This window comes from Lissotriton vulgaris, chromosome 5 (genome assembly GCF_964263255.1).
Source record: "Lissotriton vulgaris chromosome 5, aLisVul1.2, whole genome shotgun sequence".
In the NCBI taxonomy this organism is placed as follows: Eukaryota; Metazoa; Chordata; class Amphibia; order Caudata; family Salamandridae; genus Lissotriton; species Lissotriton vulgaris.
The window spans coordinates 102,185,840-102,199,689 of NC_141693.1; the positions used below are offsets into that span (position 1 = coordinate 102,185,840).

Here is a 13,850-nt window from a genome sequence, read left to right on the forward strand (position 1 = left end):
GGTTTTCTGCAGAGTTAAGCAGTTTACCCATGCAGTTTTCCCCTCACTCCCTCCCTTCCATTCCTTTCTCCTCTCCCAACCCCGGATCCCTCTCTCACTTTGCAGGCCATTTTCTTTCACCCCTTTTCACAACTTCTGATTCTGAACTCTACCCATTCAACCTCTCACTTTACCTTTAAACACCTCTTGCCATTCTGTCTTTTTACTGCCCTCATCTCTAACAGTCTCTCGCATTTATCTCATGGCCTCTCTGGCCCCGTCACCACCCGTTCCCCTCAGCACTTCTCATTCACCTCGTCTCTCCATTCAACTTATTGTCTATTTGTATCTTACACCTCTCCGGTCCCCCCATTCATCTTTCAAATCTCCCCTTTGTTCTAACAGAAGCCCTCACCTTTGGCTCACACTCACTTCTAGCATGTCCACACTACTCTTCTGCAATTTACATTTCTCCTCATCCCTGACCTCTTCAATCAAATTCTCTCAATCCCTTGCTGTCCTCTCTCATCCTCTCATCTCTCTTCACCAAGCATACAGATCGGACCTGTATGCTCCTCTTAGCCTGTGCCACTCTGCTTATTGTTCCCTAATTCAAGAAGGCATGAGTTGCCTGTCTCACGGTTTTGATGCAGGCCGCGCAGTTATGGAACTTGCACCCTCCTTTGCTTTGCTCCACCAAGAATCGATTATCCTTTAGGAAGATATAAAAACCTTTCTCTATGCTTTGTAGGTTACCCCATTTGGCTGGTTCTCAATCTCCTTCTGTGTGTTTCTCATTTGCCTTCAGGCAGCAGGTGGTTATTAGCCCCAGGACATCTTTTGGTAACAAGCGCACTACAAATGTAAATAATAATCATTGGCAGAAGCAGGGGAGCCACTAGACCAGAACTTCTGGGGGAAGGGTACTAACACTCCCAGCCAGGCCTAAACACTGGTTGCACCCAGTGCAACAGTCTTTTTTGGTGCTCCACCTCCGTTTTCTCCTTCTCCATGAATTCCCTCACTACTACTCACCAACAATGCATCTCATCTCTCTATAACACCTTTCTGACAAACATTTCATTTTTTATAGTTCTACTCATAGTTTACTCACACTAATTTCTGTGATCTGCATGGTACATATTCTTTGTAGCAGGCACATTAACCCTCTGCGCTGTGTGGGTGGCAGGAGTGCCCATGTGAGTGCACGGTGAGCGATGCAGCAGTGTGAGAGTAGGGTGAGAGGAGTGACTGCAGGGTGAGTGAGGTGGCCGTACGAATTTGGGTGTGGATGCAAGTTCAGAATGGGATGAATGAATGTATGATTACTGCTGGGCTTGTTTGAGTAAGTTGTATATTCAGCAGTGAGGGGGACAGGTGAGTGAAGTGTCACATGAGTGCACGATGAGTAGTATGCTTGTGTGACTGCAGGGTGAGGTATAGGGAGAACAGCGCAAGTGCATTGTGAGTGCAGAGTAATCACTGTGAGTGCAGGGTGAGCAGGTGAATGGTCTAAGTGCATTGTGATCAGTGTGAGCGCATTGTGATCGCTATAAGGGCAGGGTGAGCGTGAAAGTGAAGGGCGTGAGTTGTCTGAAAGCAGGGTCCATTCCCAGACACTTGAAGTAACCCAGCATGTTACTGACGGCGGCGTAGGGTTTAAGATCTAAGTTAAACTATTGCTATTATGGCAGGGTGGAGGAAATAAATAATGTGCTGATCCTGCAACAAACTTCCAGTCTTATGGATACGGTTGCCAGTAGATTATTTTGATGGCCCAGTTGGTACAAAAATAAGCAGTCACCTAAAGCTGTATTTTAAGCACTAATATGTGCATACTTCGAACAGAAAATATAAATAGAAAGCACTTTTAATTGTGTTCTAGGACTGCCTCAATGATCCATGACTGATAATTAAAAAGAACAAACACTGAAAAGTCACATAATGAATGAATACATACTATTTTATTTATAAATCTATTTAGTGTCAAGAGGAGGTCTCTGCATGCTCTTTAAACAACACACACAGGCATTTTACTTTTGGCAACCCTACTTTATATTCCTTGTCATGAAATGCATTCTCACACTACACCAGTAAATGTAAAATACAAATGTAAGGAATAGGCAGAGTGGGACCCAGGGGGTAATGGAATCAGAAAAAAAAACACTAAGCCTCTGTAACCAGTTTACAAAGGCATGTAAATATGTAAATGGTCTTTAAAGACCTGTGAAAAACTCTGATGGGCGTGCTGGAGATAAGACTCCAGACACTGCCCAGCTGAGGCCCCAGCAGCTCGAGTTACACTGCAGCAGCCCGGGCTGAGATACAGGGGAAGAGGAGGGCTGAATCCCTTGGGCCTGAGCATAAGTGTGACTGGGAGCGCGACCCCCTTTGCATCGCTCCACAGCCCCTCTGGGGGTCGCGCCCCACAGTTTGAAGACCCCTGGTCTAGTGTAATAATCTAAAAGAAATAGTAAATTTTCCCTTCAACTTCAATTAATTGGTTGGAATTTGGATCTTTAATTTGAAAGATCAAGTTCTGATTTGTTTTCCTTTGGGCTCCAAGCCAAGAATATTCTGACCCTCTCCCCTTCCATATAGACCAGCTAATAAAATGTCTGGCTATTTACAATTTCTTTTTAGAGATAAATGTTTCTTATTTGTGCCTTAATCTCACACCACTTTTTTAAAGAGTTCTCAAGCCTATTACCATAACTTGATAGGCTTCCGCTAACCCCATCTGTAAAGAGTGTACTACTTCCTTACCTTTTTTAGATCTATACATCCTTAGTGATAAAAAACCCTATTACTTTTTAAAGCTTCCCACACTATGGCTTCACCTGTCATTGGCTCATTATGAGTAAAATTGTTTTGAATTTCTCATTAAACAATTTTATATTGTCCTTTTCTAGGAAAAGAGTCAAAGCGATATACCATATGGGTAATTTACCAGGTATAAGCATAGCACAGATAAAAACTATCGCCAAGTGTTCTGAAAACCTACTAGCATGATGCTGTACGTAGAGGCCAGAGAGGAGGGGTGACCCTAAAAACATGCCAGTTCTAGAAGCAGGTCTAGTCAAAAAGGAACAAGAACAACCCAATACGTCCACGTGACCTTGGGTGTAATTGCAACAACTGAAAACAATTGTTTACTTGGAACTCATTTAGTGCACAATCTGATTTCACATTACCTAGATAATGATCTACTGGTTGTTTGTTCACTACTCTAAATTGAAAAAAGATTAAGTCGTTACAGAACAATTGTCTGGTTTATGACAAATTCTCTTATACATATTAAGTCTACAAAGAAGTCTGTGAAATTAGATTTGGCCATACATGAGTTCCAAGTGAACACTTGTTTTCAGGTGTTGCAGTTCTAGAAGCAGAGCTGAAGCTCTTTGAAAAACAGGTTTTTAATCTAACTGTGGGATTCTTCTGTCTCCAAATATTGCAGATCCCATTATAGGTACATATATCTTAAACATATTTTCAGTGTTTTTCTTGCGCTTGGCTTGAATCTAAAAGAAGGTCTGATAAAAAGCAACATTCTACCTCTGAGATAATGTTGCCTGGTACATTTTACAATTCCCATTCTAATTTCTAAAATGGCTTCTCATTGTTCTATACCTTGCCATAATAGAAGATAAAGTTAAGAATTTGCCCCTGATTTCCACTGGGTGAATAATCCAGTGTCACTCTTTATCCTTAATAGGGAACTAACACTTCAGTTGGAGTTTTTTCAACTCAATATTTCCTCACCCCCTTTGAGTAACGCTAGCCAGGGAGAAGAACATATCGCCAATCCAGGGATATTTCCTCTTGTCTTTTTCCTTCCCCTGAATATATTGCATTTCCTGTAGAAAATAATAATTGGGTTACATTTTTTAAACCAGGCAAAAATGGCGTCCCTCTTAAATTAAATTTTAAAGTCATTTGAATTAAAGCTAGTGAAGTCTAATTTCTCCATGAATTAGGGGTAACGCCTGCTGATATCTTAAGTGAGGCTAGAGACTCCAAGCCTTTTTGCGGCAACCTCATTGTGCCACTGTTATTTATTGCTACCATAAAGTTTAACCTTTCTTGTTTTACCCTCCTTTATAATTCTAATCTGAATCACCTTCTGCAATATATTTTTCCTTTCACCTTAACATCTTAAAAATATAGGACCAAAGTGCTTGTTCTGGTTCATTTTTTGGGTTTATTAAAGGATAATCTGTACACTCTAGCAACTATGAGATTAGAGCGGGGTTCTTTTAAGACACAGGAGGAAATGAGCTTTATAACCACCTCTATGGTGTCTTGCTTCTGATCGAAGCCCTCAGGAATACCAACAAGTCTTAATGTTGACCTCCATGACCGGTTCTCAAGTTTACCTATTATCATTTTATTTATATTCAAATCTGTTTGAAGCTGTGTAAAACGAGTTTGCTGAGAGTTGTGTGTATCCACTATAAAGGAGACTAACTCAGTTAACTTACATCTCTCATTTTGAGCTCAAAATGTTGCTTCCATTACTTTTATATAGACACATTTTTCTGAGCTATCTGTCATCAGCTTTCGATGAAGTGAATGCATTTACTGTAAAGTTGGTGTAAGGACCAGTGTAGAACACCTTCTATCCCCTGTTTGTTCTTCTTGGGGCTCACCTAATTCTTGAACAAAGATCAAATTATGATGATTCATTGGCATGCCGCCGGAGCTTGAGCTGAAATGTGAATCATTCTTTGAGCTTCTAAATTATCCCTGTTCGAAGTCTTCAATGCCTCTCTCTGGGCCATCCGTAGTTGCCAATTGTACCTCTACTATACCTTCTGTTACTTAATAGCCTCCACTGTGACTGGCTGGACATATTAAATCTTAATATTCCAGTAACTCCTGACACTACCATCGTTGTCACTGTAGATAAAATTCTTATTACTGCCTAAAGGGTCTGTCTAGCTTAGATGAATAAATCGAGGTTTAGGTATTCCTGCTGTGTTAAATCTAGAATATTGCTGTGGCCTTACTCTTATGTTTCATATATTCTGAAGGTCCCCGTCTTTCTCAACCTTATTCCGTAGTTCGATATGGGTCTCTTTAATTAATGGTCCTGTTCTGCCCTCCACAGTATGTTCTGTGGATTTCAGGACCTTGCCTTCTCTATTTTCCTGCTCTGTTAGTTTGTTTCTTACTTTAGTCTTTTGGCAACCTGCAGTGTCAGTGCCATCAGTGGTGACCTTCAATTGAGTGTTTGCACCTGGATGTATGAGTATCTTTGGCTGATTAGTTGTTAATTGTATTGTTAACTTTGAAGAAATCCCTGAAAGGTTTCTCAGTTTTAGTTGTGCATCTCAATTTATATGCCTTTTAAAAGAACTTTCTCATGAGTGTTCTTTCCTTTAACTACCTTGTTCGCTACTCCTGAAAGTGTCCTCAAGCAGCCATAGTGAAAGTAAAATAAATAGTAAAGCCAACCTGCGGCAGTCCGTAATGGTCAGTGGAGCCGCTTTGACTATGTAAACTGGTATACAGTCAAAATATTGAGTTTTTATTATCGATTTGCATTAATATCGATTAAAAAATATAGAATGGACACAATATCGACTGGACAGATTATAGACTACAAAAATATCGAATAGGATAGCACGAATGGACAGAATATAGACTACAAAAATATAGAATGGACAGAATATAGACTACAAAAATATCGAATTTGAGGTACGTAAGTAAATATAAATTTTTAAAGTGTTTTTTATGTTAGTATATGTTTGAAAAGTGTATATTTATTTTATTATTAATATTAATTAATTATTATTATGGTATTTAATTTTTGCGTAATATAATTCTGTAGCGGGCTGTGGGTTTATAGGGGAATAGGGTGGGAAGTAATTTAATTATAATTATTTAAATATGTTAATTTATTTATTGGTATTTATTTTGAATTAATTGTTAATTAATTATTAATTGGTAAATAATTAAAATATAATTGGTAATTATTTTTAATTAATTGATTAATTGATAACTATGTTAATTTTAGTAATTTATTTTCTGTAGCGGGTTGTGGGTTTATTGGGGAATAGGGTGGGAAGTAATTTAATTATAATTAATTAAGTATGATAATTTATTTATTGGTATTTATTTTGAAATAATTGTAAAATAATTATTAATTGGTAATAATTAATATATAATTGGTAATTATTTTCAATTAATGGATTAATTGATAATTATGTTAATTTTAGTAATTTATTTTCTGTAGCGGGTTGTGGGTTTATAGGGGAATAGGGTGGGAAGTAATTTAATTATAATTATTTAAATATGATAATTTATGTATTGGTATTTATTTTGAATTAATTATTAATTAATTATTAATTGGTAATTAATTAAAATATAATTGGTAATTAATTTAAATGTATAAATTAATTGATAAATATGTTGATTTTAGTAATTAATTTTCAGTAGCGGGTTGTGGGTTTATAGGGGAATAGGGTGGGAAGTTATTTAATTATAAATAATTAAATATGTTAATTTCTTTATTTGTATTTATTGTAAAATAATTGTTAATTAATTATTAATTCGCAATTAATTAAAATATAATGGGTAATTAATTTTAATTAATGTATTAATTGATAATTATGTTAATTTTATTAATTTAGTTTCTGTAGTGTGTTGTGGGTTTATAGGGGAATAGGGTGGGGAGTAATTTAATTGTAAGTAATTCTTTTTTTAAATTATTTTTTATTTGATCAAATTGTTAATTATTTTTTAATTGTTAATTAATTTATTGTTAATTGGTAAATAATTTGTATTAGTAGGTAATTATTTTTATTAATTAATTTGTATTTTCATTTTTAATTGATTAATTAATATAATATATAAAAATGTTAAGTATTTTAATTAATTAGTAATTGGTATTATTATTTATTTTATTTTTATTTATATATGAAGTATTTACTTTCCCTACTGTTGCACTCACTGGAGTGGGAATAGTAATTTTTACCCTCCTGCTATCCAATGCTTTCCCTACTGTTGCACTCACTGGAGTGGGAATAGTAATTTTTATCCCTACGCTATCCAGCGCTTTCCCTACTGTTGCACTCTCTGGAGTGGGAATAGTAATTTTTACCCCTACGCTATCCAACGCTTTCCCTACTGTTGCACTCTCTGGAGTAGGAATAGTAATTTTTACCCCTACGCTATCGAACGCTTTCCCTACTGTTGCACTCACTGGAGTGGGAATAGTAATTTTTATCCCTACGCTATCCAGCGTTTTCCTTACTGTTGCACTCTCAGGAGTTGGAATACAAATTTTTACCCCTACGCTATCCAACACTTTCCCTACTGTTGCACTCTCTGGAGTGGGAATAGTAATTTTTACCCCTACGCTATCCAATGCTTTCCCTACTGTTGCACTCACCGGAGTGGGAACAGTAATTTTTACCTATACTCTATCCAACACTTTCCCTACTGTTGCACTCTCTGGAGTGGGAATAGTAATTTTTACCCCTACGCTATCCAACGCTTTCCTTACAGTTGCACTCTGTGGAGTGGGAATAGTAATTGTTACCCCTACGCTATCCAGCGTTTTCCCTACTGTTGCACTCTCTGGAGTGGGAATAGTAATTTTTACCCCTACGCTATCCAGCGCTCTACCTACTGTTGCACTCTCTGGAGTTGGGATAGTAATTTCTACCCCTACGCTATCCAATGCTTTCCCTACTGTTGCTCTCTCTGGAGTTGGAATATAAATTTTTACCCCTACGCTATCCAATGCTTTCCCTACTGTTGCACTCACCGGAGTGGGAACAGTAATTTTTACCTCTACTCTATCCAACGCTTTCCCTACTGTTGCACTCTCTGGAGTGGGAATAATAATTTTTACCCCTACGCTATCCAACGCTTTCCTTACAGTTGCACTCTGTGGAGTGGGAATAGTAATTTTTACCCCTAAGCTATCCAACGCTTTCCTTACAGTTGCACTCTGTGGAGTGGGAATAGAAATTGTTACCCCTACGCTGTCCAGCGTTTTCCCTACTGTTGCACTCTCTGGAGTTGGAATAGTAATTTTTACACCTACGCTATCCAACGCTTTCCCTACTGTTGCACTCTCTGGAGTGGGAATAGTAATTTTTACCTCTACGCTATCCAGCACTTTCCCTACTGTTGCACTCTCTGGAGTGGGAATAGTAATTTTTACCCCTACGCTATCCAGCGCTTTTCCTACTGTTGCACTCTCTGGAGTTGGGATAGTAATTTTTACCCCTACGCTATCCAATGCTTTCCCTACTGTTGCTCTCTCTGGAGTTGGAATATTAATTTTTACCCCTACGCTATCCAATGCTTTCCCTACTGTTGCACTCACCGGAGTGGGAACAGTAATTTTTACCTATACTCTATCCAACACTTTCCCTACTGTTGCACTCTCTGGAGTGGGAATAGTAATTTTTACCCCTACGCTATCCAACGCTTTCCTTACAGTTGCACTCTGTGGAGTGGGAATAGTAATTGTTACCCCTACGCTATCCAGCGTTTTCCCTACTGTTGCACTCTCTGGAGTGGGAATAGTAATTTTTACCCCTACGCTATCCAGCGCTCTACCTACTGTTGCACTCTCTGGAGTTGGGATAGTAATTTCTACCCCTACGCTATCCAATGCTTTCCCTACTGTTGCTCTCTCTGGAGTTGGAATATTAATTTTTACCCCTACGCTATCCAATGCTTTCCCTACTGTTGCACTCACCGGAGTGGGAACAGTAATTTTTACCTCTACTCTATCCAACGCTTTCCCTACTGTTGCACTCTCTGGAGTGGGAATAATAATTTTTACCCCTACGCTATCCAACGCTTTCCTTACAGTTGCACTCTGTGGAGTGGGAATAGTAATTTTTACCCCTAAGCTATCCAACGCTTTCCTTACAGTTGCACTCTGTGGAGTGGGAATAGAAATTGTTACCCCTACGCTGTCCAGCGTTTTCCCTACTGTTGCACTCTCTGGAGTTGGAATAGTAATTTTTACACCTACGCTATCCAACGCTTTCCCTACTGTTGCACTCTCTGGAGTGGGAATAGTAATTTTTACCTCTACGCTATCCAGCACTTTCCCTACTGTTGCACTCTCTGGAGTGGGAATAGTAATTTTTACCCCTACGCTATCCAGCGCTTTCCCTACTGTTGCACTCTATGGAGATGGAATAGTAATTTTCACCCCTACGCTATCCAACGCTTTCCCTACTGTTGCACTCTCTGGAGTGGGAATAGTAATTTTTACCTCTACACTATCCAACGCTTTCCCTATTGTTGCACTCTCTGGAGTGGGAAAAGTAATTTTTACCCCTACGCTATCCAACGCTTTCCCTACTGTTGCACTCTGTGGAGTGGGAATAATAATTTTTACCCCTACGCTATCCAGCGCTTTCCCTACTGTTGCACTCTCTGGAGTGGGAATAGTAATTTTTACCCCTACGCTATCCAACGCTTTCCCTACTGTTGCAGTCACTGGAGTGGTAATAGTAAATGTTACCCTTTCCGCTACCCTACGGTAAAAATATTGTAATTTTTTTATTAATATTATATATATATATATATATATATATATATATATATATATATATATATATATATATGTATTAACAAATCAATTTGTATGTTTTTTTAACTTATATTAATTATTTATTAATTTTAAGGTTACTTAAGTATTTTAAGTACGTTTAAGTTCATTATATTTATTATTTCATTCATTTTTAATTAATTTCAAGCATTAAAAAATAATTCGATATTTTGACTAACTATATTTTTTACATCGATATTTTTGATTCGATATTTTTGTACTTACTTGTTTGGAGATAGGAGGTCGATATTTTGGCATTCTATATTTTTACCTCGATATTTTGGTAGGTCGATATTTTGGCATTCTATATTATGTCAGTGATCCAAAAATATTGTGCCCAAAAAATAATATAGCCAACGTATCGATTACCCAATACTGTGAAGGTAAGTATATATGGGTATGTTTAAATTGACACATCTTTACTTCAAATCGATGTACTTTGAAGATATATATAATCAAGGTACATGTTATATAAAGTAAAAAAATCTGCTCATACCTCTATATTCTTACTTTCACAACAATATGGTGGTTGAAATTTAGCCTATGATATTTTTTTGATCGATATTTAAATTGAACCTTTTTTAAGTCCTAAAGAAAACAAAGGCCGAATCCTAGACAAGAATAGGTTATAAATGAACTAGTTAGGCATGATTAAGGTACCAAGATTGACGTGTTGGCTATTTTTGTAAACACCAAGTTTGTCTCTTGGGTATGTAAAATAATGCATTAGTTGTGTTCATTTACCTTAAGTGGCAATAGAAATGTTTGCAAATTAGTTTAAAATTGTAACTTACATATATGAGTTGGTAAAGACATACACATTGAGTCAGATGTGTGCTGTGCACCTAAGTGGCTTCTGTTCATGACCCCTTTATTTGCAGTTTTTTCCCCGCTTCGCATTTTGCAAAGCAGGTGAATTTAAAATAAAATAAGTAATGTTGTAAAGCACCAAGATTTAAAACTCTACATCCTCCTACCCGGGATGCATTTAGAGATTTACCCCTGTCAATTTCAGGAGTAAAACAGTCGTCAGGATGGAAATGGGGAGGGAAAACCCACAACAATTATTGGAATTGTTGGGTAAGGGATTTCTTCATAGCAGAAAGTATTTTCACCTTAAAGAAAAAAAGGTTTTAAGTGCATTCGCACGTGTGCATTTAGTTTACACATGCAGAAATACACACCATCTGCATTTATACTTGTGGAGGAGATAAACTATGTGAGTAGCATGAAGTTCAGAAAAGAGTTTCAACATTTTGCAACTGTCGCATTTTTGCGGGTGGGGTTGTAGAATACCTTGTGAATTCTAAGTTAGTTGAATATTTGCTCCAAATGTAGTGAGGAACTGATGGGGTACATTTCTGACTATGCTTTTTGATTGGGGCCTGATTGTGGATCAGACTGTATCTCTTGCCATGTGGTGGCTTTCAGCGGTAGATACATATTTTTTGCAGAATCCTGCCTTCCCACCGCTAGGTGAACCTCTGTGTGGCTGCATTGACCTGCAAGGTGAGTTTGGCTGTTGACTGTAGTGTTTTCTTTCTCTTCTAGATACCTCATCACAGGACCTAAGTTGATACGGGTTGGAGCTTTTGAAAACGTGGTGGCTCAAACCTTTGGCTACACCACTCCGATGAATGTAAATATAAGCCTCAAGAGCTACCCGGATAAGAAAATCACATATGATTATAAGATTCTCCAACTTCATCAAGGCAATCAGTTCCAAGGCAAAGCAACATTGATGGTTGGTATTTGTGGTCTTCTGCTGAGGTCTTCTTCAGTTTTTAGGAAGGGACCACTATGGGGCACAGTTAACCCTCAATTTCCACATTGCATAGGCCATGGCAACTTAGGGGGCAATCGTATGTGGCTCCTGTCATATATAAGAGCTACAGGGATAACATGTTAAATTGCCTCTTTTGGAGCATGGTTAGACTGCTTTTTGTCAAAACTACTGCAGTTCATTATTTTTGTCAAAAATATTGTTAAATCCCGAGTTGGAACATTTGTTTACAAAAAGAGGTAATCTCATTTTACTTTTGATACGTTCAGTGTGTTCCTAAATATCTAGAAAACATTGTGTGAATGTTTTTCCAGGGGTTGCAAAATTAAGTTATATCAAAATGGTTGGAATGATTTCAGTTGCTTCTGTCCTTGACAGTAGAGTGGGTTAGCTCTTATTTACCTCTGTACTGGGCTGGAGGGTTTGGGACAGTTGTGTCTGCCTTCAGTGGTAGATCTAGGAGAGTGTGATGTTTTTATATCCGCTCTAACCGCATCAATGGAGTGCGCTATTCTCCTCTGTCCTAGTTGGGGGAGTGTGGAAATGTTTCTAATTACCTCTGTTCTCTCCGGGGTGGGGGCATCAGATGGTTTCCACTTACTTCTATGTCAGGCGGGGGAGTATTGGAGTGTTTCTACTTGCCACTGTCCTCGGCTGGAGAGCAAGAGAAAGTTCCACTTCCAGCTGTCCTTGGCGCAAGTGGGTAGAGGGGGCATGAGGTGGTTTCCATCTGCTTCTCTTCTGTCCATGGTGGTGGATGTCAGGTTGGGTTCCAGTTGCCTCTTTCTTCAGCTGGGAAGCATGAGAAAGTTTCTACCTACCTCTGTACTTGCCCGGGGAGAGGTTGTGGGAGGATTTCCTTTACACTCTCCTTTATTCTTGGTGAAGGACCGTGGCATATTTTTCACTTCCCTGTGCCTTCTGTGGAGGTGCGGGCATTGGATAGTTTCCATTTGGTCTGTGTTCGGTGGAGGTGGGTTTTTCACTTCTTCTGTTCTTGGTGGCAGGAGCGGGGAGGGTTTTTACTTTCCTCTGCCCTTGGCAGAGGGTGAAGGGTGTTCAGGGTAAGATTTTCTATCCAATTCCCACTATTCTTGGTAGGGTAGAGTGGAAGGATTTCCACTCCCTAGTGTTCTGGGCTGGGGGAGGTAAATGAGTCCTACTTCCTTCTCCCCAGAGAGGCGTGGTTCCCACGTCTGTCTGTCTTGGGGGAGGTTGATAGTTCCTACTTCCTTCGGTGCTAGGTGAGGGGGCAAGAGATCACCACCATTTACTAGGCTAGCGGCAGGTGGGTTTCGCTTCCTGTTTTCAAGCCTTGGGTGAGGGTGATTCTAGTTCTCTCTTCCTTGTCAGGAGTGTGTGCTGTGGGTTCCAGTTCCTTGCTCCTGGTTGAGCGATCATGGGCTGCACCTCACTTCCGGAGGTGAACTGCTGCTCTTACCTCAATAACTCTTACTCAATGTTTTATTCCAGATTCAGCCAAAAGATATTCCAAAGAGGGACAATGCCTTCCTCTATGTGTACCTGGGAGCCTACAGTGGGAGCTTTTCAAAAGAGGAGCGACTGCCCATCACTTTTGAAAACGGGTTCCTCTTCATTCAGACAGACAAGCCCGTCTACACCCCTGACCAGTCTGGTAAAGTACCCGGTTCTTTATTGAAACTGTGAGAACACGCAATCATGCTTGATTGACCACTGAAACGTACAATAATGTCTCAAAGTTTGCAAAGTATCTGATCTCCCTGTTTTTTCCCCTTCTTGATTTAGCCTTCTGTAATTACTTGCACTGTTTCTAATGGTCCTATTTCTGACACCCTTTTGAGACATTGTTGTACGTTACAGATGTTTGCCCTAGTCTCATTAGGGTTTATGGGCTACCTCCTGTAGTCTGGTATTATTAGTGATTGACCACTGAAGCAGAGGGCAGCTCTGAAGACTTCTCCTTTGGTTGGCTGTTCCTCCTCACTGGCATGTTTGTTTCCTGTCTGACATACTACTGTCAATGGCAGGAGTAAACTCCTATCCAAAGTAGCAAAGGGGAGAGAACAGCCTCTGAATTGGTGGGTGTGTGGTAGGTGACTTTTCCACATAGAAAAAGAACAAGCATTGGAAATGCAATAGGTCTCGCAGCATTAGAGTTAGTGCTTTTAGAATTGTTTATGGTTTTTTTTGTAAATTTTTAACATTTTTGTTTCCTGTAGCCAATGCTAAAGAATTAAAAAAAAAAAGCCATAAACATTTCTAAAAGCTCTAACTCAAATGCTCCGAGACCTATTGCACTGTGTGAGGGTGAGGGGTTGAGGGTGAGTGAGGGTGAGTGAGGGTGAGTGAGGGTGAGTGAGGGTGAGTGAGGGTGAGTGAGGGTGAGTGAGGGTGAGTGAGGGTGAGTGAGGGTGAGTGAGGGTGAGTGAGGGTGAGTGAGGGTGAGTGAGGGGTTGAGGGTGAGGGTGAGGGTGAGGGTGAGAGTGTGAGGGTGAGAGTGAGGGTGAGAGTGAGGGTGAG

The 13,850-nt window shown here is 39.2% G+C and overlaps 1 protein-coding gene across 2 annotated transcripts in view; it reads left to right on the forward strand.

Annotated features, from left to right (window-relative positions):
* Positions 1–13,850, forward strand: part of C5 (complement C5) — a 352,588-nt gene that overhangs the window by 58,450 nt on the left and 280,288 nt on the right. For both annotated transcript variants that reach the window (XM_086920988.1, XM_086920987.1), the window contains 2 exons: positions 11,117–11,309; positions 12,822–12,984. In XM_086920988.1, coding sequence (XP_086777114.1) covers positions 11,117–11,309; positions 12,822–12,984 — 356 coding nt within the window. The remainder of the gene's footprint in view (positions 1–11,116; positions 11,310–12,821; positions 12,985–13,850) is intronic.